A 25,055-nucleotide genomic window follows, 5' to 3' on the forward strand; every position below is an offset into this window, starting at 1 on the left:
TTAGATGTAAAAGAAATTTAACAGAAAAGGAACATGGACTCTGGAATGGGTATCGTGGGGAGTCTCCTGTCTTTAAGGGTGGGTTAATCAGTGGCGAGGAACGTCCTTGAAATAACTGATGCTGCCATATTGCAAGAAAATCAATTACATGAGTCTGAGACAACCTCCAGCCTATTTTTCGTGAAAATTTCAACATCACAGTGAAGTTCACACACAGATACACATTTGGGAAAGCAGGAAACATTCAGACCGTGTAGAAATCACCACCAGTAATAAAAGCTTCCCTTCCAGTGGGATTAGCTCCCAAAAGATGCCTTACTCTTCAAGAGTATTCAGCAATGAATGAGACCAGTAGTGAAACAATTATGCATGCATATGTATCTAGAGCCAGATTTAAAACTCTGCTTTCGGCAACCTTAGAAAAAAAACGTTGGCCAAATTCTTCTCAGCAGCCCTAATCTGGGAAGGGGGCTCAAGTAATCTACTTGCCATTCTGAACTTTAGTTTCCTTCACTTACGAACTAAAGGCTGGTACGTGATCTTTCCTGCAGCCACGGTGTCAGGATCAGTGTGTTTTAGGTGTCTCTTCAAAGTAACTCTCAGAAGTGCAGGCAACTTCCCTACAAACCATTCACCGTTTCTTTGAACTCTTTTATTAGCTTTGGGCCCAACACCCTGCAGCAGTGAGTTCCCCAGTTTAACTAGGCCATGGGGCTGGGGAGGAGAAACCCGTCAAGTGTGTTTTTAAATCCCCCAATCAGTAATTCCACTGTCTGTTTCCTAGCTTGTATGTGAATACAAGCAGTGAATAATCATTCTCTGGTCTTCTCCACACAATTTGTAACTTCACATGTCTATTATATTCACTTTAATTTTTCAGGCTCCAGAACGTTAAGTGCAATTATTTTCAGTGATACAGAAGCTGTTCTGTTCTTTCACTTATCCTCATTACTCTCCTATGTACCTCTCCTCACTCAGTACCTGTTCTCTGAGAAAGGGCAGAGCTGTTTACACAATCTAGGTTGCACAAAAGAGCCTGAATTTACAGACAAGTGTGTCTTCTGCCTCCAGTTCCCTTCCTCACAATTCTCCATTCTCTAGATGCTGCCTTACTGCTCGACTCTGCCTTGCAGAGAGCCATTTGATGTCCTGGTCCTGTGTGAGGTTATTTCAGGCTACTCCAGACAGCAGCTGTTCCACCAAACCTCTGCAGTCTTTCAGTTTTCCTGCAGGGGTCCCCTGGAAACCACAAATCACAAGACAGTGAACCTTTGAGGCAAGGAAAGGGACATCCAACAGTGAGGCGACCCTGAACTTTCAAACTGCAATGTGACTGATGTGCACATCAGGACGGATCCTGCCCTCTTCAGCCCTCAGCAGAGATCTCCTCTGAAAGACACGGGGGCTATCGGTTTTCTTTCCATCAGGTTCCACAGACACACAGCCTTGCCAGGGGCAGACTGGACCATCAGGTGATGGTTTGTATTTTGCCTGGGACGACTCACATCCTTCTTTTACACAAATAAGGCAGTGCACCAGCTGGGCGCTTTACTGTGCTCTTTGGTGGATATAAACCAACAGACGCCTCACGCGCTTGAAAGGTTGATAAGAAATACACTCACCTAAGAAAGGTTTATGTTTATTCCTGAACTGCCTTAGAAATTAAACATTGTACAAAATGTGACTATTTTTAAAAAATTAAAAAGTAATGTTACATCATTTAGCACAAGTAATGTTACTCCTGTAGCAGAGCAACAATGGAAGCATGAACAAAGGAAAAGGCTTTGGAAAACCAAACCAGCAATCACCAATTTGTATCTGCACACACTTCAGCTGGCATCCTAGAAACCTCACAAGTAGGAGTCCCTATGAAGACAAATTGCATATTAAATTATTAGGAACCCTGACAAGCAAGATGATGGAAGAGTGATGACTTGCACAACTCTACTATTGCTGATGTGCTAACCAAAAGTAAGTTGGTGACAGCACTTAATAAACCAGAGCATTCTTACAACGTGCAGGAAAATAATCCCTTGCAGCACTGTTACCTTCCCGCTATTCTCTTAATCCCTTCCCTTGTTTCTGCAGCCAGAACTCAATTTTGGCTGCAGATTGAGAAGTGTGTTATTTAAACTCCACTGGCTCCGACACACACTGCCTGCCTCAAGCAGCTATTTGTAGGTTATTCTCTCTTTTATAGAACTGCTAACATACTTCAGTAAATAAAATACTCCAGCTTGCAGCTATCTGCTTGTATTTTACAAAAGGAAATTGAACCAAATATTGTAACTTTGATATAGAATCAGATGAAATATTTCCACTGATAATATTTCCACAAACACTTTATCTAACAAATCCGTAGTGATCTTTAAATAAATCCAGTATGCTTGTGGTTAATTTCTATATACATTATAAATACACACACACACACAATTAAAACCCTGACATGGTAGAGTCTTGTGTCTGCCTGCAAGATGCCAGAAAGATGTTTTGGGGAACCAAAATCTTCTCTGATCCATGATTAGCACCTCAGGCGAGTTTGGAGATGTCTTCGTACTGGATATCTTCAACTCGACGTCCTTTTAAAGGTCCCTGGAGAATAACGTAGCGTAAGAAATAAGATCAAAATATAAACTTGTTTGTTTGTTAAATTCCCATTGGGGAGTTTAAAATAAGATAGCTAAAGGGACTGTACAAAATCTCACCACGTTTTGACATTTTTTGAGAAGCACAACCAAAGTGAATAGCACTGGAAATCACAGGCATTAGCGTTTTCACTTAGGCTGCACACAGTAAAAGCACAACAACTACTTCTCTGTTTAGCCAAAGCTCCTTCCGTGGTTAGGACATCTGCACAGTTTCTTCTCAAGTAAATTCTCCAGAATCCAACGTGGGCTGAATTTCTGCAGCCCTTCTTTTAATGGGATCTTATCAGCGTCTCTCTCCTGCAAGCTGTTTTAAGAAATTTGACTTTGACCCAACATCCTCTCTGCCGTATCAATGAGTTTAAAGATTGGTTTTGCAGAGGAGAACAAAGAAGTAGCCACACAGACAGACATGATGACATGGCCTAATTTTAACCCAGAGAAAGGTGATAGGTAAAAAGCCAAAACAACAACAACAACAACAAAAGAACTGTAATTGTTAACCATGAACAAGACAGCAAATAAGCACATAAGCCCCACATTCAGTCTGGAAAAGGCAGGAGAAAAACCACCTCCTTGCATATTTCACATTTTTTACCTTCCCACAAAATAGTACAACAGCCACGTTCAAAATAAACATACAAAATATTTTGCAAGTCTCTTTCAAGTCCAAAACTTGGTAAATTCAGCATCCTGGCATCTTTTTAAAGGCAAACAGCAGAGCATTAGTCTGCAATGGGGAATTATGTGGCTGTTTTCCTACCGGTTGGGAATAGGCTGGGGGTGACCACAGCACTTTGCACACCATAAATCCCACCTGTAAGACAGGATTAATGATACCATCTTTCTTTGTGAAAGCTCTCCAATGTACAGATGAAAAGCGCTCTACGCAAAGGAGATCATGCAGTGTTTGATACTTACAGAGTCGATGATTATTGTCGCTGAAAACCTCTTTTCGTTGATAGATTCCAAGATGCCTTCATTTCCCCTGTAACCACCATTTAACACCATCACTTTCTTGCCTGAAATGAGAAATAGGAAAACAGTTACACGACAGGGCTCCCAGCTTCTTTTGATGCAGTAGTGTTCAACTCCACCGACAGCTGAGGAAGAGCAGGTTTCTCCCAGCAGCTCCAGCAAGCAGCACCCAGCTTTGCCTTACAGCCCACCCACTTCCAAAGCGCACCTCAGTTTACCGCCCCAGGCTACACTGACACTGCAGGCAGAAGCCACTGAAACTACATCAGGGAAAGAAGCCAAAGCTGTTTCTCCCACATCCCATTCCCCATGCTAATGGCTCAGTGTACCTCTTTTTTCTCCTTCTGCCTCACACAGGCAGTCCCCTCAGAACATCAATTCTAGTGCAAGGGTGGGCAGAGCTCACCTACAAGTACCATTACGCTGAAGAGCACCCACAGACACCATCAACCAGCTCTCCACCAGCTGCAGAAATGCAGAATGCATCATGTCTGCTGAAAAAACTGTGAATCCCAAGATGCTATGCCCTTTTTCCCCCTACGCTGACACTATTCTGCTTAATGCTACTCTGACCATTCCCTGAAATACTGATCACATGCTACACACAAACATTAGTGTGTACCAGCCACAGAAATGCCAGTGAACCAAACAGGAGACGAGGTAAGCTTTGCCAAGTGTGCACAGCTATTTGAGGCATGACTTTGGAGGGAAGATACAGGATAAATATGACCAAGGGCCCTGTAGGGCTCCAAGAGATGCTTCCTGGCAGCTGAAGGGAGATGCTTTCATCTCACCAAATGAACTGATTCCTAAAGCACTTCTATCTTCTCAGAAAAGAATCTAATTCTTACAAGAAGGGACTGTGAAGACTCAAAGCAGAAGCAATTTAATAATTCCCTGGAAAGTAACCAGAGGTTATTTGGTAAATGATCAGACTAGCTTACAAAATGCTGTCCCAAAAGCAAGAGGGCCCTTGTTATGGTACTTTCAAGTGGATGAATCATACTTTAGAACTGAAACATAAGTTTTGCAGTGACAGCTGAGCTGAAAAACAAACAAAACAGCTATACCTGGTGCAGGTATTACGGTTTCCAGATGCGTCTGATCAAGCTTCAGTTTGTCTCCAGAATCAATCATCTTCACAACTGCTGTATATTTGTCAATCACTTCCTGTTGTGAAAGGTAGAGGCCAATCAGAAAAAAAATAAAATTCTCTGTATTTCAAAATCAGCGAATCAGGACCACGAGTCTGCACCTCTACATTTTCAAAAGCAGCAAGAACTTCTGAGCTGTCCTAAAGGCACCCAGCTTTCACAAATTGCCGACTGGCCCTGCTCTGAAGCTAAGGCTAGATTAAAAGGGTTCCTCTTGAACATCAATGACTGGTCTAACCGACCACTAATTTTGTTGGTCTTGTCTGAAGGTTTTGTCAACCTTCAGGTTAGCTATCTTAGCTATTCTCTCAAAGATGGAGAGTAAATTAGAGGCTTCTTTCCCCCATGGGAGGTTAAGCTGGCTGGAAGCCACACAGTGACAACTGGGATACTACCTCTCACTGAGGCGAAATGTCACTGATCATCTTTGTGCCTAGCATAAACCATGTTCAACCTCTCATATTCAGAGCTCAATGGAAGACAGCTGCTGGGACTCATAAACCTGCCCAGATGTCTATCAAAAAAAGCTGTGATTCTGAGCTCTATACACTCTTGTCAATTATTCAAAACGCACCTGGCTGTTGTCTTTGGCACTCTTGCCAGAGACTGTTGAGCCCTGGACTACCTAGTACAACATCATTTCACTGGCAGTGGCTAAAAGAAAGCATTTCCAAACAACAGAGCAAGGCTTACAGCTTGAAGATTTTGTACGCATTTAGGATCTTGCTCAAAGGCAGCATGCTGCTTAAATATCAGTGCAAAACTGACTAGTCTTGAGATCAGAACACAACTGCACTGCTCTTGGTCATATCACATTGACAAAGTGACTGTTCTCTAAGGTGGATGTTTTAATAGGGGCAAAATATGCACGACAAGACCGTACTTAAGAAAGGATCACTGAGTAAATGACATTAAACCAATTCAGAGATTCACCCCCTGCCCAGAACAAGTCCCAGTACAGTTAAGGTGACATTTCAGCCCCTGTCAGTGGTGACTTAAGGCTGAACAACTTCCACAATGAAACAAAATTTCAGAAGGCATCTGATACCAGAAAAGCTTAACCAATGCCACATGCTTCTATTTGCACCCTTTACCTTAACAACTGCCTTCTTCTTGTGGTACTTCTCTCCAAGCTTTTTTGTTACAATTTTTACAACGATTTCCTGAAGATTTGAAAGGAGAAAAAAAAAAAAAAGCCAAAATATAAACAACTACACAACGTAAACTAAGTGCACATTCAGTTCGCTCTGACTCCAACCACAGACTGTACAGCACAGCCCAGGAAGCAATGATAGTATAGACTCGGCTTTCAGGAATTTGTCTTTATCCTCGAATTACTGCCTCGAAGCAGCAGCTCTCAAGACTTTTTTTTGTTTTACAAATACACTTACACTTGAATTCAGATATAATGTGACAGCCCACAATGGGCCAAGGGCAGGACTTCTTGATCTAGAAGTCCAGTCAAAAAGTAGAAGCTGAGATGAGGTCTCTCAGCTTAAAGGCTGATGTTGAATTTGACACCTCTATGAGAGTCAACTACTGTGTAGAAAGAAGAGGGCTGTAATACCATGATTTAAACATCATCACAGTACCAACTCTTTAATTAGAGGATTCCACCCCATCTGAGATCAGGCATACGATGCTTCAGACTGCAGATCACGCTCAACCAGAAGAGTAATTCCTCCCAGATACTGTAATATTTCACATTTGGCAGCTTGGAAAATAAGAGTGAATTTAGTTTGGAATCTGCTTTTGGATCTTTACACAAATCAATAGTGGCTTTAGAGATGCAGAATTGGTTGTATTTGGTATAATAATAATAATTTTTAAGACACTTACAGGCTGCAACCAGTAGTCTCTTCGAGATGTTCTTTTCTTCTCCTCTTCAAGCTACAGAACAACAACAAATAATCACCATTTACTTCCTCCTTTCACTGCAGCTTTCCCATGCCTTTGAAAAGCTGAATCAATTCTCCAGGCCCACATCAAGCGGGGAATAAAAAAAAATACAAAAAACAAACAACTAAATAAGAGTAAGTCAGTGTGTGCTTGCTGCATAAAAATCAATCTGATGAGATCCAAGAATCCATGGTAAAATTATGGAGATTTGTATTTGGTTTTGTCAAGTGTTTCTAGATATTTTCTTCTCTTCCAAAATCTGTATTTCTTTACTTCCAACATCTCAGTCGTCTGGGGAATAGGCACAGATGAGCAGAAGAAACCAGTTTTAACAAGGAAGTGAAACCATTTTGCCTGATAAGATATGAAAGTCTGAATTCCACATGAACCGAAGGTCTGAGGTCACTTCAAAGGGACGCCCTGGTAAAGTGGACATTGCCATAGGCATGGGGTTACAAAGACACAGATCCTGCATGATTATTACCTCCATAATCTCATCCAGTGCAGATTTCTTCTTCTTCTCTTTGGACTGACCAGAGCTATGAGCTGATTCTTTTCTTTTAACCGCCCCTTCCACCATCTTCAGTGCATTTGGTCCAAGGACACTGCTGGAAGAGTAAGATGGTGTTTTCACAGCAGACCTTACATTGTTTCCTCTACCAAGATGCATCTGAAGAACTGGTTGTGCAAAAAGGCCTGCTGATCTATTTAATTTCAGTTGTGCAAGTCACCTTCCAGACCCTGCATGCCTCCTTCTCTAGGACTGCATTTGGCAGCTAGAACTGGTCTCCTTGAGGTGTAAACTCCATGTTCACTGATGTTCGCTGCTAGCAGTCCAGCAGAATGAAACAACCTAACGATCGGTTCACCAGTGCAAAAATAAAGAGTTGATTGGGGACTTGAGTTCAGTGGAGAAGACAAAAGCAGGTCTGCAAATACGGTTTTCAAATTCAAAAGGACAAACTTGTGGCTTTAGAGAAGCCACCTGGACAGAGCAACTCTCAAACGTGGTAGATGTCTAGAACTCCTTCCAGACAGAGATATTTAACCTATCCGGCAATGGGAGAAAACACATGGGAATCTGTAGAAAAGGGTTCCACACCCAACAAATAAAAACCATCTTCACAATCATATTCAAAATAGGCAAACAGCCTACAACTTATGAAAGAAAAGAGCAATTAGCACATAAAGTTACCTCTCAGGGATCAGGGAACATCTAGGTAAAGTGAGAACTGCCTAAAGGCAGCTTGAATTAAGCCATTTTTATAAAAGACATTTGAATGCAGTAAAAAAATTTAGGTGTTGTCTCATCCAGAAAGATGAAGAAGGCTGCTGTGAGGTGGACAGTAAGGTAGTAGTAATATGGTCTTACAACAAATCGCATGTTCTGCCTGTGGTGAAGATGTTGGATATACTAGCAAAGGGAAGATATGTAATGGGAATGAAGATACAGAAATGGCAGTAGAAGCAAAACTGAGAGAAAAATTGTATTTCAGAGGAAGTCTGGATAATCTCCATAGCAGAGTTCTAGAAGAAATAGCACATTAAATCACAAATCAAATAGCAAGTACTTAAAATAACATCTCATAAAGGGTAATGTACAATTGAAACATAACTGCAGTGCCTATATTTAAGAAGGAAAACATATCTAGCTGTGAGGTTACTAAGGGATTCCTGGGTGTCAATACTAAAACAAATCTTATTTAACATATTCAGGGACAAAGAGTGAGAGACCACCAACGCTGTTTGGGTGTGTCATCAATATGGAGAACACAAGAAAGAACTGGATGCCAGAAGGGACTGGTTTATCTTGAAAACCATGTTTTAAAAAGCACAAAATTCAACAGCATGTTACGCAAGCTCACATACTTTGGAAAGTTTACTCTGATTACCTTCTATCTACTGGGAGCTGTTTAAGAACAACAAAAGCAGAAAGGGGTCTGGCTATAATCACAGATGACAGCTACCAGTGTGGACCAGTCATGAAAGAGTCAAATGCAATCCTAGGAAGCATCAAGACAGACAAGCATTAGTGCCTTGTATAAGCCATGGTGACATTTCATTTGCAGCATGCACAAATTCTATCAGCTCCCCTGTTCAAGATTAGCTGAAACTGGAACAAGGACAAGGAAGGGATATTCAGCAGATCAGGGGAATGGGGAGATAAGGCCAGCACTGTGCAGACCTGCTTGTACAGTACACTGAAGGCTGGGAGGCTAAAACTTCTCTACAAATACATTGTCTGAGAAAGCAAACACCAGGGAGAAAAAGAACTATTCATGTTGAACGCCCCTACCACCACAAAAGCAACTGGTATAAACTGGCCATGACTATGTTTACCTGGGAAATCACAGACAAGGTCCTAACCATCAGAACAAACAGGTTTTGAAGGATGTTCCCTTGGGATTATAGGACTAGGGAGACCCTAACTGGGTACAATGAAGGCTGATCAGTGTGCAGACAGGACTGTACACTGGTAGACTTGCAATACTACAGACAGGAGTCAGTGACCTTGATAGTAGCTTCTGCTCATTCCTTAATCAGAAGTAATTCTAATCTTACTTGTCCACTGAGTGAGTTAAGCAGGGATTTAAGGATGTAAGCTCTCAAGGGAAAAAAGTAAGCCCAGGGCTCCCAGTTTGCTCAAGGGCAGTCAGCATCAGAAGCCGCGTCTGCAGCAGCAGTGGTGACTCCTAGCTTCATGTCAGACACAAGGATTTTCAAGGGAAGGCACACCTTCCCTCACCCTCCCCTTTCAGCAAGGCTCCAACTCCATATCTGTACCCAACTACCAGTATCCCCATGCCCTCAAAACTCTACCATCCACTACCTATGATCTCCTGGTCCTAATTCTGTACTCTGCTCAGGAAATACAGGTGCCAGGTTTCTGTAGCTTGTGCTGGGAGCATAGAAGGTGGGAGGCCAGGAAGTCCTACTGCATGCTGTGCTGGGGTACTGGACATCAGGTTGAACTTAACTGATCCTCAGTAACAGCCAGCAGCTGCAGAACACACCGTTACGCTGACACAGGGAAGCAGTTTCCATATACGACTCTGATGTGATTCCTGTATCACCAGTGACATTAAAGTCACTGTCTGGTCACTTTAACATGAAGTGGGTATCCTAATTTTGCTTCTACACTACTATTACAAAGTTTACAGACAAGTATCTCTCATATGCTATGAGAAAAATTACACTGCTTGATATGTGATTTCACATTCAGCCAAATTTTAACAAGCACCTTAGGTATTCCTCACTGCAACTATTCAGGCGAGCATCTGAATTAAGTTTCAGACTCATCTTAAGCACAACTCAATGCTTAGGGATAATTTACAAGTCTTCCTCAAAGCCTGAAATCTGTATCTATTATTGCAAAGAACTACTTTATTGTCTCATTTTCTGCCTGGCATATTTCCCATCAGATACCTTATCTAAGAGCTGAGCCTGTGATGAGAGGAAAGCTTTCGTTTTACCCGCAATACATTTAATTACAATATTGCCTCACATGAAAAGAGGTACTGCTCATCAAACAGTTTCACAGACTGCTATAAGTCAGTATTGTTTGCGTTATTGATCCCTTTTGTCCTGTGTTGCTTGTGGTTATATGACGACAATTAAATTCATGAACTTCAGAAAGATTTACATCAGGTAGATTCAGCTTCTTAAATGATGATCAGAGAAAGTATTACCTCCAATTAGACAAGGCAATCAAACCTTTTAGGAACCAAAATTAACAAGTCATGAATACCCATTCATAGAAGGCAGCTGGAACTAGATGGCATTCACTTCAAATACTTTGACTGGATCCCTTATCCACCCTTTGATATAACAGTATCTTAGAAGAACCTATAACTGCCTATTACTTTATGGGCATCTGCCACAAACCATAGAAAATTCAAGAAGGCTCCTCACAGCACACATTTAAGATATACCCATTCATCCATTTTAAATACAAAAGGAACTATGAAGTCACCTAGCAACCCCTCCTGAATAACATGACAGGATGAGATATCAGACTCCACATATTTCAGGACAAGATATATTTTCCTGCCCATACAAACATCATTGTCATATAAGAGCTTTGCAACAGTAAGGGTTGCCCTTAAATTCTTTTCTCACCTTGTTTTAGAAGATGCTGCTATTGAAGTACTTGCTCCTTTGTTTAAATTAAATGTAACTAAAAAATAAAAAGACATTACTCTATTTCTATCTTTAAATATAACTGCATTGAAGGATGTTACAATTTTTAAAATCTGTGAATGGAAAAGATCATAAATTTGAAAATATTTCTTAATCCATGTTTTGGTTCAGCTTTTAAAATAAATTACATTCAGCATTATAAGAAAGAATATTCTGTATTTCCATATTCCAGTGCTCTTTATAACTGATCTCAAAGCACTTTATGAAGCACTGAGCAGGCCTCAGCGCTCATCTCGTTTTAATCACAAAATCAGCTTCAGTAGATTCTAGAAAATTACATACATCAAAATCTGGTTACCTTTTTCTTCTTCGTTTTCTCTGCTCAGTTCAGTATAGACTGGCTTTTCCTGCCAAAAGAACACAAAACACATTTCAAGAATCAAACAGAAAACTGAGCCAAGATATCATTTTTTGGTGATCATTGATTAGCTCAGTTTTACAGACTACTGTGAGATTATTACAAGGAACTGTAATATTCAACCTGGCTTGATTCATAAGAAGATTATAAACTGAAAACATTATCTCATTACAGGCTGCTGTGCAAAATTCTCTAATTAACACTCTCTACAGAGATGCTGTCTAAACTTGCTTGATTCCAGCATGAAAGGAAAGTGGCCTTACTGTAACAGTTTTCTCTATTTGAACCAGCATGATTAGACTGGTTTCTGGACAGACTGATAACCCAAAGAAGGAAATTCAGGAATCTTTCCAAATTTTTAGCACCAAAGGCTCAGACCATTTAAATTTCAATTAGTTTTAAATTAAGAGAAAGATAATTGTTTCCAACAGCATTTAAATGTACCTATCAATACCCAGGACCAAATGGGAGGTTCCAGTCCCAGGCAACAACATGTATGGAAGTCATGGAATGACACCAAATAAACAGATCCCAAATACCACACCCACACTATCAAAATAAAACTTTTCACTATGCTGATTTGATTATGTCAGCCCCTCCTGGTTATTCACCTCAGCCTCCCCGTTGTACAAAGTATTTGTTATTTGCCTCCCTAAAAGCTGTGAAATACCATAAATGAAGACACATCATGCTGGTTACTGTATTGTTTCCTTTCCTTTCCAAAATTGAAGAGTGATTTTTGCATCACTAATCACTTGAAAAGCAGCAATTATCACTCTTTTAGTACTAAAGCAAGCCAGGTACAAAGTAACTGCAAGTTTTCCTCCAGAGCAGCTTATAATCTAAGATAACTGTATAGCAGAAAATTCAGAACATAAGTGATGTGGTGATTCAAGTATGGAAGAAGACAGTCTAAATCAAAGCCTGAAATGGCCAGGATCAGACACTAGGGCCACAGGATACTATTCTAGTACATTTCAAAATCACATCAAATCTAAAAGGAGCTGAAACCTTTGCTTTCTTTTGGTTTTTTTTTTATTTTTTTGAAACTGTGATTCCATAGAGGACCTTGCTGTTCATCAGATGTAAAAACCACCAGCAAGCTGGTTAGTCAAGGAAACGTAACAAGTTGCATTTTCAACAGAAACAAGTTACTCAAGGCTTCTATCAGAAGTATCTGCAAGAATACTATTCCTTGTGGGTTAGAATGAACAGCAATGCAGCCAAATATGCCCACTGTTCCTCAGTTTGAACTGGTGATGAGCTTGTAACCTGAAGCATGAAGCTTACTCATCACCTTCTACTGATTGCAAAGGAAATACCAGTGCAAGGATCCCAGCAGCGCTGAATTCACCGTTAACTTAACCAACGAGAGTTTTGAGCTGAAGGTTGACATACAGTGCAATTTTCCTCACCAGTTCTTTCCCCTCCAGACCTCTTCTAACTTGTTGTTCAATGAATTTAGCAGTTTTTTCTTCATCGTCAAGGTCCTGTTTCTTCTTCCTCTCTTGTTCTTGTTGCCTGCGAATAGTCTCTGGGTCCCTATCAATATATTGAATATACCAGCCTTTTGGAGTCTCATCAACCTTGCAAAGACCTAAAAAGTCAATGCAAGATAAAGTCAGATTAATACTCACAAAAGCAAGTAAGGGACAAAGAAAATATCAAGACCATTTTCATGTACAGTCCACGTTCACTGTAACAACACAGATACTTTCCCAGAAACAATGTACCCCTTACTGGCCTGGTAAAATTGACTTTGAATCATCTTTAGTATGTGTTTCTGCCCTTCAGCTAGCTGGTTCTATTTGGAAATAGGCCAGAGTACATAATAAAGTGGACGGAGTGTTTTACAACACTTTCCTTATTAAAGAAAATGTTTCCTTCCCATTGTTTTAACAAGGAAGAAAACAGAAATCTAACATATATAAACAATACACACTAAGAGCATCATACTAAAGGAAACATTACTATGCTACGCTATTGTTACTATCTCTCACTAGAGTGATTTTTCAAACACTGTATGACTCATGAATGTATCCTGTAAGACACAGGCAATCAGGGCCAAAGTAAACTTTCTGTCATACCACAGTGCCATTTAATCGCTCTTCCTCTCACTGAACACAAAACTGCAGATCTCAAGCTTTAACCCTTTCACTAGGCCAGGAATGAAAATGACTGCTCACTTCTTGTCACCTTAAATACGGAAGGATTCTGTAGTCATAAGAAATGTTCTATCATAGTTTTTAATTTTTAAATGGCAACTGTTGGAAGTTGATTTAGAATTTAGCAATACCTCCACTAAATATAGACCAAGAGATGAAACAAGGAAAGGTTCATGACTGATGCATTTATCCCAGACTTCTGACATTTTTCATAAGCAAATTCCTAATGGTTAGCACAGAAATACATTTGGACATCTGTTAATATATATACAGGAGGGGAGGGGAAGAAAGAAAAAGGAAATGGGAGAACTAACGTAAACATTTACTGATCACTTATCAGCAATCCAATTACCCAATAATTTTAAAACTTCCCAACCCCGAGCAAGTACATTTACCTTCTCTCCCCAGCCATTTAGTAAAATCAGTCAGTGTCTCCCACTGTGTGGCATTCATGTGGATGTGTTCTCGATGACTGATGTATTCATTGTACACAATATTGTTGTGGACTCTTTTTGTTCCTGAAATGCAGAATTATTATTACTAAATATAAATACTGGACCTAGGAGAAAGCAACCAAAACGTCTTGCACTGGACTAATAAAAGACATTAAAAACAAACAAACAAGCAAATGAACAGTAAAATGTTTACCAAATCGCCTCCTGAGCAGTTCTAGGAAATCATTTCGGAATTCCCTTAGGGGATAAAAAGAAAGTATTTCAGTAAAACTTTAAAAAGTACAAAGTAATTTTCTATTGTCATTAACAATTAAATATCTGCAGTATAAACGAGTATTCTGTTGAACTGAGCATGATGAAATTCAGACAGTCATTTCCCTTTTTCAATAAAGTAGCATTAAACGCAGTATGCATGCACAAAGAAACACAATATGGTACATGCACAGACAAGTTAAATCTTCAAAAGGATAATACCCTTTCAAAGGGATAAAATGGAAAGAATGAAATCTAAATACTTCCCACTAATTGCTGGTATTTCATTACCAGGTATCTTCCCAGGTTGACTGACACAAAACACAGGGCAGGACAAAGGGCAGCAGTGGTAGATGGGGTAGATTGATCACTCATCTCACTGCTAATTCAAGGGCTTGATTATAAAGCCTCACTTCAGGCTCGTGCTGACGACAGCTCCAGTCAACCCAGCTGTCATGTAGGTCAGCTGGACAAAAGACTGGGGAAAACTGCGGGACATTAGTCACACCCCTGACTTGTTATCTCTCTGTAATGGTTCTTTTTTGCTCTCTGTAACTCTGCACGTGTGGCAGTCACTTAGCTGGGGCAAAAGGGTGACGTACTTTGTAACATAGAGCAACTTAAAACGGGACTCAGACTCGGGATAAAACTGTCAAATTTGATTGAATATCATGGCTCCCTGAAACTTCTTACATATGTTCAAAAGTGGCATTGCCTAAATTTTCAAATTGCCATTGAAAAAAGAGCTGACACTAAAATGTGTCAGAATAAAGTGTCTTCAGTGGGACATGCTGAGCCTTAGAGGTATGGCTGTGCAGATCTGATACAGGAATGAAGATGTGGGTAAGAATATATAGCAAACTTACTCAGAAAAGTAATCCATGAATTGCTGAGGATTTTCAGAAGCCAGCAGCAATTGCCTCTGGTGGGACTCAGACATGCAATGACATTTGAAGCCATTCTATAAAATAAAAATAAATACTTTGTCTGTCCTTGCCTCAATTTGCAACACTCACACAACTGAAGAGTATTAAAAATAATGTTTTGCAAGTGAAATTTCTTGGAGGCTCCATAGAAAACAGCTTAACTCAGCCACAGCCTACACAGAGTAGTTATTCCTCCTGACCAGACAAGCTAGAAACAAAGCTCTTCCCAAGGCCAAGAGCCTCCAGATGAACCATGAAAAGGGTTACGAGATAGGACATTCCAGCAGTCCTCTTCATCCCTTGTGGAATGGGATAGACAGGGCACCACCCAGGTCCACTCAGGACCCATCCAGGCGCTTCTGGGAGAGCACTGAAGTATTTGCTGGCTCCCTACCAACCAACACTGACACCAAATGTGTGTAAGGAAAGGATGGTGTGCTGGGAGCGCTAAAGCTATGGACTGTGATAGTTTGGCCACCTCTGGCACAGGGTTGAAGTCATCAGAGCTTCCCAAAAAGCACCCAGATATAGGACATTTGACCGCATCCTTTTATTGCCTAATGCTCTTTCATCACAGTATGATTAAAACTGCAGCAAATTTCATTCCGTGGGAGCCCCACCCCCCCTTACAAAAAGATCTGGTTGTAAAGCAGTGAAGTTTTTTTCCTTGTAGTCACTGGGAAGAGAATAGGATTTGAGCTTCTTGGGTGAAAGGGAGAGGGGGGCAGAAACAGCTGAAGAACAATACAATTAAACATCCACAGGATGCTTTACTTCCCTAAGGCACATTAAAGAGGCTATTCATGGAGAATGGAAAACTAAAAGCACAGTTAGCCCAAGTGAAGGTACTTTTGGAGCACAACTCAGGTGGAAAACACGAAGAGGACATTCACATCCCACAGGCATCTGAGTCCAAGTGAATAGACAAGTGAAAAGAAGAGGGGGAAGCTTCAGAGAATAAACATCTCATCATAACAGGAGAAGAGGAGAAGAAGCCAAGCCAGAATCAGAAGGAAGGAGTCATCAGTACAGGAAAGACATGGACCTGTTGGAGCAGGTCAAGAGGAGGGCCACAAAGACAATCAGAGGGCTGGAGCACCTCTCCTATAAAGACAGCCTGACAGAGCTGCGGTTGTTCAGCCTGGAGAAGAGAAGGCTCCAGGGAGACCTTATAGCAGCCTCACAGTACCTAAAGGAGGCCTACAGGAAAGCTGGAGAAGGACTTTTTTACAAGGGCATGTAGTGATAGGACAAGGGGTAATGGCTTTAAACTGAAAGAAGGCAGATTCAGCCTAGATATAAGGAAGAAATGTGTTATGACAAGGGTGGTGAAACCCTGGCACAGGTTGCCCAGAGAGGTGGTCGATGCCCCATCCCTGGAAACATTCAAGGTCAGGTTGGATGAGGCTCTGAACAACTTGATCTAGTTGAAGATGTCCCTGCTCATTGCGGGGAGGGTTGGACTAGATGCCCTTTTAAGGTCCCTTCCAACCCAAATCATTCTGTGATTCTATGAAAACAGACCTCACAGTGCTCCTGACATGCATCCCCTTGTGCATGTCGCTGCACCCACGCTTCCCCCAGGGAAAATCATGGCTACCCTCAATTCCCCTCTAAGGCAGATGGGAGCCACCTAATTCTTAGCCCCAGTGACCTCTCAAGGTGTGTCTGAAGGAATCGCCCCTCTGGGGGGTTTGGGGCCACCCTGTGCTCCCTCTCACCCTGGGCTGATCAGTCATTCTGCAGGGGACTGAACGTCCCCAAAGATGGATCAGGGCCAATACACTTCCTCGGAAGTGAATGAGGACTTCTCCCATGGGGGTCTGGTGATCCCAATAAGATTGCCCCATCCCCAGCAACTGGGAATCCTCCCGGTCGCACCAATCCACCCCCAAAGGGACTATGGTCCATACAAAAGTTAGCGGGGATCCCCAAAGGAGAATAAGGGCCCTCTCCAATGCTCCCCTAAAAAAGAGTTGGCTCCCAGCACGTGAGGCCAGGATGCTCCCTAGAAGCATCGCACCCCACAGGTGGGATCAGAGGCCCCACAAGGAGACTGAGGACACTTACAAGAGGAATCTGAGCGAGCCCTATACCCCCCACAAGGGAGCTGGGGAACCCTACAAGGTTATGAAGCCACATATCCCCCAATGCGATCGCAGCCCTCCCCCCGGAGGATTGGGGACCCCAACAAGGGCGATCGGAGCCCCTCCGTGTCGCCCTCAATGGCCCTAGGGATGCTTACAAAGGAGATGGGAGCCCTCACAGGAGGACTGAGGATCCCAACCCAGGGGATGTGACGCCCCCCCCCCCCGCGTGTATCTCCCGCGGATCCACCCCCCTCAAGGAGACTGGGGGTCCCCACAGGAGGGTCGGAGACCCCCGTGCTCCCTCATGGAGGATCGCCAGCCCCCCCCCGCCAAGGGATGGGGACCGGCCGCGCTCCCCCCGCCACAAGCCCAGCCACCACCGGGGCGGTCTTTACCTCATCGCGGCACTGCTTCTGGCACATCTGACAGTACCAGCGCAACTTCTGCAGCCCCTTAGACTTGATGCGGTTGGCGATGGCCTTGGGGCTGAGGAAATCCGACTTCCCCATGGCGGCGACCCTCACCCTCCGCCACCCCGCTCCCTCACACCCCTCCGCCGGAAGTGACCGCCCGCCTCCCCCCGGAAGCACTTCCCGCCGGGCCGGGCTGCGCGCATGCGCGGTGCGGGCGCGCTGACCTTCAGCCGGGCTGTGGTGGAGGCGCCGCCATGTTCGCCCGAGGGGCCGTCGTCGCGCTTTACCAGCCGCAATGGTAACGGGGAGGGAGCGCCGGCCGGGGAAGGGTCCTGTGGGGATGTGTCGCGGTGGTGGGGGCGAGCGGCGGGGCTGGGGTCGGCACCGGGGTGGGGAGATGGGAGCTGGTCGGGAAAGGGTGCTCAGCCCTGGTGGGGGGGGGGGGTGAATGGGTGAGGCAAGAGGAGTAAAAAGGACAGCTTCGGAGGTGACAGGCGGTGCAAGGAGAGTCTGCTCTTGTCAGGAAGTGGCGTGGCCTCCTCTGCTTCGTTTTAAGCGTTTTTTAAACAACACGTTTTTGGAAGGTCGGACCCTTCTGATGCCAGGCTGTCTGGCCTTCGCTTACATTGCACTGTTTTCTAAGGCAGCGGATAATGTGTTCAATGATACATGGTGTCATAGGAGATAAGGAGAAAGAAGGAAGGTCTGGATACAAGGCATGGTTTAGAGCGCCTTGTCCCTACTACAGATGTTTTTCAAGAAACAGCAGTTCTTACTTTGTCATCCCTCTGAAAGGGACCTGCCCTTGACAGATGTTGGTTTGCTGGAGAACTAGTGAACTATCCTAATTTCTCCTGCGTTCATTTTTAGGGGCCAAGTCAGGAATATGGCAACTCTAAAGGACAGTAAGTACTGCTTTTGTTTGCTCTTGAGAGAGGGAGGGTGTTGCAGGAAAACCATAGGTTAAAATATAAATTTGGTTAGCCTCTGTTGGATGAACTGATTGTGATACACCATAACATTGATACATGAGCCTCCAGCACTTCTTAGATTAAACAAGTGTCCCTCAGAAAAGGCATTGCTTAAAATGGTTTTAGCGCTAATTTAGATGTAATTTCAGCAAACCAATATAGTTTAACTCAAATGTATTTTAAAAATAACTTTATCGTATGTGCTGAACCAGATTTTTGCTCACCTTTAAGAATTAATTTATTTTCTGTTATGTTTATTTCCCTGTGTGTTTCTCCAACATTGGGGGAAAGAAGGTTGACTGTGTGGTTTCAGTTTGATAAGCTGTTAAGCCATTCCTCATAGGTTTTTATACAGGGATATTATCTTGGAATTGTGCTTGTCTGTAGGACACCTATTTTGTTTTCTTTTTACATCAGTATTTTTACGAATCTCATTTTGCCACAATCTAAACAGAAGAGGAAGTTTATTCTGTCTCCTTATACTACGGGGTCTTTCTTTTTTTTCCTCCCCTTGTCATCTAGGAAAGATGATAATATATCTCAAATGATATATCTGTGAAACGTGTAGAAATGGAAAGAAAGAGAATAGTAAATAGATCTTATGTTGGGCTAAATATTAAATAAATGTTATGTCTGGGGGGGGGGGAAACATACCTGTTGTAAAGATAAATTTGGGTTAGCCAGGTTACTACTCTTACTGCTTTCTTACTGTAAATACTAAGGGTATGTCTTTTATGAGGTTTATTTGTGCATTGTTTGTTTGGTTTTGGGAGTTCTTTTTTTGAGGAACTTGGCAAGATATTTTTGGATGGCAGTTGCTAGCATTTTATTGCTTGTTTTTGATGTCATTATGCCCAGTACAGCCTATGACCTTCAACTATTAACCTTGTAGTTACCAGGCGCTTGAAGTCCATCAAGAACATTCAGAAAATTACAAAGTCCATGAAGATGGTTTCTGCAGCAAAATATGCAAGAGCTGAGAGGGAGCTGAAGCCTGCTAGAGTCTATGGAACAGGAGCACTGGGTGAGAGAAGACTCTTGCACTGTGTGATGTGGGAACAGAATAGGAAGGCTTTCACGGTGGTGATAAAATGCCTAGACTTTTTTAACCTTTTTGGTGGCTTTTTCCAAAAGAATTCGTATCTCTAGGCCAATGTCACCTTGAGTATTCCTTATAAGTCATTTACAGAAAGTGATTTTTAAGAGTTCTAATGTGAAATTTGTTATGATTTCCAAGTCCTTTTTTAACTTTGTGTGGTTGTTTTTGTTAGTCATAAAGACACCACATCTCAGAATTTCTGGCCTGCCTTTATCTGTTAATGGAATTGTGTCCTATCTGTAGCATCTCCAGCTACTGTCAAACCTTCTTGCACACTCTTGGGCTGCGCATGCTTCCGAGGCAGTGGACTTGCACAGTGAACTTAACTAACTAATGATACTAGTTGTGTGATACCTGCTGCAGAGATGTGTCTTGCTTTGAACTGTTTCTTTGTCACCTCTGGTCAGATCACATGCAAACTTGAATGATTGTGTGGGAGATAAAATTCATCTGGCTGTGATTTGGAACTCTTCTAGAAATTGTTTTAGTCAGAATAATTCAAAGATATTTTGATATGACGTATTTGCTCCCTGGCACCCTTGAATGAATAACTTATCCATCTTTTTTTTAGCTCTCTATGAGAAAGCAGAAATAAAGGCACCTGAGGACAAGAAGAAGCACCTTCTTATTGGTGTGTCCTCTGATCGAGGTCTGTGTGGTGCTATCCATACATCTATTGCTAAAACCTTGAAGAACGAGATTACCAACCTCTCAAACGCAGGGAAAGAAGTTATGGTGGTTGGAGTAGGTGACAAGATCAGAGGCCTACTTCAGAGGTAAAAAGGAGAAAGAAGTGTTTGGTTTGGTGGTTTTGGTTGTTTTCTGTGGGAGAAATTTCAAGACTGTTTGCAAAGCTGTGTGGCTTTCACAGGCAATTGCATTTAATGAAATTGCTAAATTGAAGTTCCTTTTAAAAAAAAAAAACAACAACACCCAAACCTGCAAATGTGCTAAGATGGCTTTTGGTTATCTGGACATTTATGAAACTGTTGCACAGTATTACTATATTTTTGGAATAAAAGTTTGAAAGCTAGCAACACTAACACTGCTACAAGTGTGTGTTTATCATGAAGCTATCATAATTTAACTAAAAAAAAAGCAAAATTTATCTCAGACCCTAATTCAATAAAATGCTTAGTTCTGAACACTGGTAAGTTACTGGACTCATTGCCTGTTGGTGCCACATAGTTGTATATTAGAGCATCCACTTGATTCTAACACAGATTTGACGTTACTGCAGGACACATGGCAATTACTTGCTGCTGACATTCAAAGAAGTGGGACGGAGACCTCCTAGCTTTGGAGATGCTTCAATCATTGCTTCAGAGTTGTTAAACTCTGGGTATGAATTTGATGAAGGCTCTGTCATCTACAATCGGTTCAGGTAAGATTAAACTGAAACTGCACTGGAAAAATATTGGGTAGAAGGCTTCAATCAGCATGTTGGCCTGATGAAGTAATACGAAAACTGACTGTGACTTGTCATGTTTACTTTATTTCTTGAGGAGTGAGTGCATTTTGTTATGTGTGAAGAGCTGTTGTTTTTCTGTTTTTTTTTTAATAGTTGTGGTTGGAATTCTCTTTCTACTTGTATAGCGGGTGCTGTTATATTTACAGTCAGCACGTCATTATGTCCACGTGGTATCTGAGATCTCTTCATTGGGATTATAGCAGAACTTTGTGGAGTTTGAAGGCCAGAAGTTGTCTATTCTAATTTGATTTTAAGCATTCCATTTAGGGTTAGTTGAATCGAAGAGCCTATTACACTGTTTTTATACAGGTCTGTCATCTCCTACAAGACTGATGAAAAACCAATCTTCTCCCTTGAAACAGTTGCTGGTTCTGGTAAGTAGTGAACTAGAAATCACCAGTTACGTGAAGTGATAAATCACAGAAGTAGTACCCTGAACATGGCAATGTGGTTTTAAAACATCTTAGTATGGTGCATGTATCATAAGTTCAACAGCTTGTTTTGTCTTGGCAGTCTAAGGCTGACCTATCAAGGTGCTGTGGAGCAAGGAGGTTAAAACGAACGGTTGTACTAATTTTGATTTCAGATTCCCTCTCAAGCAAGAACTAAGCATATGCAGAACTCTGTGAGTTCCAGTGTTTTCAGCACTGAAGAGCATGGGTATTGAGTGACTTTGCACTATTCAGTAAAAATACCCCAGTATGTTCCTGCAGCATTGTATGGGAAGATTAAACATAATACACCAGTAATATATTTGGCCTTCATCAGAATCTGACTTTCCTAGTGTTAAATTGAATGAAAAGATGTAAAATACTTAATCTCTCTGCTCCTTAAAATTTTGTTATGAAAGTACACATGGTACATAGAGAAAATCCCTTCGTGCTGCCTTAAGTGGAGACACAGGCTAGCCTAGTAGTCTTTCATGTGGCATTATGCTGTTTTGCTAGGAGTAGTATATCTTGGATTTCTCATAAGTCTGCTCTTTCATATTTTACAGAAAGCCTAAGTATCTATGATGATATTGATGCTGATGTGCTGAGAAACTACCAGGAATTTACACTAGCAAATATTCTTTACTACTCCCTGAAAGAATCCACCACCAGTGAGCAGAGTGCTAGGATGACTGCTATGGACAACGCTAGCAAAAATGCTTGTAAGTCTACACTGTGGGCTTCCCAGAACTTCAGTAGTTTAGCATGAAAGTGCTGACCTCCCTTTGTGTAATTCTTACCTTCCAAAATGATAAGAAGTGAGTTGGTTTCTCTATTAATTCCATTTTGATTCTGGTTATTTTGAGCCAGTTCAACCAGGATTCTTTTCTGAACCTGTGAACCTTATTTAGTCCCTGGAAGAGGAATTGCTGTCAAGTATATGAGAAACAAGACTAGGTAACTGGAAGTGAAATAACAGATTCTTTGATAAGAATATGAAATACTAAACTAATCTTTTAACGGCCAAATACTCTGTACGGTCTTCTCCTGTGGCTGGTCTGAGGATTTCCAAAATTTTTATAAACCTGTACCTACTTGTGAGCCAAATGTAATTAGTACTGCACCAATTTAAAGGTGAGGAAACTGAAACAATGGTTAAATACTTTACCACCTGTCATGCAGCAAGTTGAGAATATACAGGTATTCCTTGGAAGGTGTCCAAACTGAGTGCAGTGCAGAGAGTATGCAGTTGGTATTAGTGGGAGACAGCTAATAGCTTTTAAAGTGGCATGGCGATAAGACTGCAGCCCTTAAATGGTAGTGTTGCATGAAGGTTACTGGTGACTGAGTGAAGCTGATGGGATGTGCAGTTGGGCTACCTGGAACTGCAGGCATGGTGCTCTGCTGACTGCCTTATCTTGAGAGAAAAAGGTGATACTTACTGCGTTTTTAAAAAAAAAAAAAAAACTTGAAGAAAAAAAAATTTCAAAAAAATCTGGCTCCCTTTGCCAGAACAACAGTAACTTGAAGGAAGTACTAATGTAGTTAATTGACAGTGAAATCTAATTTAAAAGCAAATAATGTGTACTTGTGTGATGTTAAAATAAGCTATGTCATACCATGGTATTTACTAGTCTGTCAGCTGTTCTTCAGATGTTTAACTCTGATGCCTCAAGGCAAATTATCAAGTTTCTAGATTGTCTACTAGTAGCGTTATCTGTAGGGGGAAAAAATGAAAAGTGCAGTAAGCCTCTTGATCGTTTGCATGGATTTACAAGACTATTTGATCTTCCGTTCATACAGCTTCTCTTTATCTGTATTTGAATACTTACTATATGTTTAAATTCCAACCTTAATTTTTTCTAGCCGAGATGATTGACAAATTGACCTTGACTTTCAACCGTACCCGTCAAGCTGTCATTACCAAGGAACTTATTGAGATCATCTCTGGTGCTGCTGCTCTGTGAGTACCTGTACAAACATGAAGTAGGAGTTGTTGCAAAGTCATGTAATGCTTGTACGTCCTGCTTCAGTCAGGTTAACAGGGAAGGTTAGGGCACGTAGGTCCTAAAACCGAAGGGAAGACAATCCATGGCATGACTCCCAAGATTTTCAGCTTGTGCAGTTCTACTAACAAGTGTGAAGTTGGCAGTCTTTTTTGGCCAGATAAAGTTAAAAAGCTGGTAAAATAGATCTTTAGCCTCAACACATATCCTTGCCTGAACAGGCAGTGGTTTTCCTCCGTTTTGGCTTTCAGTGGATTTCCCCCTCCTCCCTTCTGCCTGGGCTTCTCCTACTCTGTCTGCTCAAAGAGCCCCGTAGTGTTGGGTGGGGGAGAGCATTTAAGTTATGCTTTTTGGATAAATCAGCCTTTGGTGGTCTTCAGAAGCTGAGAGTTTGGAGGTGGGGTTGGAAGGAGGAGAGAGTTTCCAGATTCTGTTCATACTGAATGTGTATTTTACTTTAAGTTCAGTATTTTGTTTATTTCCTTGAGAAAGAAGTTTTGTGAAGGTGTGTATGGCAGGTTACAAACGTGTGGGCTTAGACCACCATTTGTAAGTGCGTGTAGCTAATATGTATTACAGCTAACAGTTAAAAATCTGTGCTATACTTGGATGCAAATACATGTGTTAATATCCTGTGTGTTTACAAAATGCCTGGAATACATGCCATAAAGCAGTTATGTGCTGTATTGTGCTCCTCACAATACATTTGCGGTTATAAATACATGCATAGTTTTGCCTGAATTTGCATGAGTTGCTTCCTAACCTGCTTGTTCTGTTTTTTCTCGTAATACCATAACCAGGGATTAATCGGAAAAAGCGGTTCAGCCAAATCCAAGAGGTAAAGTTATGACATAGAAACCAGATTGGTTTTTAAAATGAATTAACACGGATTATCTTGAAGTCAAATGAGGAAGTCAGAATTCAGTGTTGGTCAGACAAACTGCTCTTCCCAAAACGCTGGGACAACTGTCCATTGCTAGTTTGAATCTGTCTGAACAAGTTCTTAAGTGTCAATAATTTTATGCAAAATAACATCCATGGTAGCGTACATCCACATTTGACGTAACTTTCTGTGGTATATTCTGGGTTATTGGATTAATTTGCAATTAGTGTTTTAATATTTTCATAGTGCCCTGACCTTATGCAATGACTTTAAAATGTCTGTATGTAAGATGTTATTCCTAAAGAGGTTTCTCCTGCAAAATAAGCATATTCAAAATTTAAAACTTCAAGGAGAAATAGACTTGATGAAGAGTTTGAGGAGGGGGGGAGGGCTAAGGAATATTAGTGAGTTGAAGGATTCAAATTGGAGTAGACAAAAGTTTTTTAAAAACCCAAATAATTAAAAGGGATTTAATTTGCTTCAATTTTTCTTACAGGTGAAGAAGAGCTCATCTGAGCACATGGCTTAACCTGCCTGTGTCTATGTTAACAGGACTGCTCTGTTATTTTGTGAAGACGTGATAAAGCCCCAGAAATCTGTAAATTCTTAAAATAAACCACCTACATGAAAAAAGTGTTCTTGGTTGTCCATGGAGCAAA

General features: G+C 41.5%; 2 protein-coding genes across 8 annotated transcripts; one reads left to right on the plus strand and one right to left on the minus strand.

Annotated features, from left to right (window-relative positions):
- Window positions 1–1,623: 1,623 nt before the first annotated feature.
- KIN (Kin17 DNA and RNA binding protein) lies at window positions 1,624–17,696 on the minus strand. Of its 5 annotated transcripts, XM_075024624.1 has the most exons (14): window positions 17,518–17,696; window positions 14,973–15,067; window positions 14,048–14,091; window positions 13,795–13,917; window positions 12,650–12,831; window positions 11,175–11,223; window positions 10,796–10,853; window positions 7,161–7,284; window positions 6,617–6,667; window positions 5,872–5,940; window positions 4,694–4,793; window positions 3,567–3,667; window positions 3,409–3,462; window positions 1,624–2,592 (listed from the first exon to the last, which is right to left on the minus strand). In XM_075024624.1, exons 1-14 carry the CDS (start codon window positions 17,629–17,631, stop codon window positions 2,530–2,532), a joined length of 1,227 nt encoding a protein of 408 aa, XP_074880725.1. In that variant the 5' UTR covers window positions 17,632–17,696; the 3' UTR covers window positions 1,624–2,529. The 5 variants fall into 5 exon arrangements, with proteins under 5 accessions (XP_074880725.1, XP_074880727.1, XP_074880724.1 ...); XM_075024626.1 differs by lacking the exon at window positions 3,409–3,462 and having other exon boundaries at window positions 7,161–7,281; XM_075024623.1 differs by having other exon boundaries at window positions 1,624–3,462; window positions 7,161–7,281.
- A 27-nt stretch (window positions 17,697–17,723) lies between these two features.
- ATP5F1C (ATP synthase F1 subunit gamma) lies at window positions 17,724–25,055 on the plus strand. Of its 3 annotated transcripts, XM_075024627.1 has the most exons (10): window positions 17,724–17,833; window positions 18,406–18,440; window positions 19,399–19,530; window positions 20,177–20,381; window positions 20,846–20,989; window positions 21,386–21,450; window positions 22,074–22,229; window positions 23,374–23,470; window positions 24,314–24,351; window positions 24,893–25,055. In XM_075024627.1, exons 1-9 carry the CDS (start codon window positions 17,790–17,792, stop codon window positions 24,318–24,320), a joined length of 885 nt encoding a protein of 294 aa, XP_074880728.1. In that variant the 5' UTR covers window positions 17,724–17,789; the 3' UTR covers window positions 24,321–24,351; window positions 24,893–25,055. The 3 variants fall into 3 exon arrangements, with proteins under 3 accessions (XP_074880728.1, XP_074880729.1, XP_074880730.1); XM_075024628.1 differs by lacking the exon at window positions 24,314–24,351; XM_075024629.1 differs by lacking the exons at window positions 24,314–24,351; window positions 24,893–25,055 and having other exon boundaries at window positions 23,374–23,474.

Source organism: Buteo buteo, chromosome 4, assembly GCF_964188355.1.
Source record: "Buteo buteo chromosome 4, bButBut1.hap1.1, whole genome shotgun sequence".
Lineage (NCBI taxonomy): Eukaryota > Metazoa > Chordata > Aves > Accipitriformes > Accipitridae > Buteo > Buteo buteo.

Coding starts and splice junctions, on each gene's coding strand:
- ATP5F1C (XM_075024627.1), top strand. CDS start 17,790: ATGTTCGCCCGAGGGGCCGTCGTCGCGCTTTACCAGCCGCAATG. Junction 21,451..22,073: donor TGAAACAGTTGCTGGTTCTG/GTAAGTAGTGAA, acceptor CATATTTTACAG/AAAGCCTAAGTATCTATGAT. Junction 22,230..23,373: donor CAACGCTAGCAAAAATGCTT/GTAAGTCTACAC, acceptor AATTTTTTCTAG/CCGAGATGATTGACAAATTG.
- KIN (XM_075024622.1), bottom strand. CDS start 17,631: ATGGGGAAGTCGGATTTCCTCAGCCCCAAGGCCATCGCCAACCGCATC. Junction 10,854..11,174: donor AGAAAACGAAGAAGAAAAAG/GTAACCAGATTT, acceptor TTTATTTTTTAG/TTACATTTAATTTAAACAAA. Junction 4,794..5,871: donor AGAAGAAGGCAGTTGTTAAG/GTAAAGGGTGCA, acceptor CTTTCACAACAG/GAAGTGATTGACAAATATAC.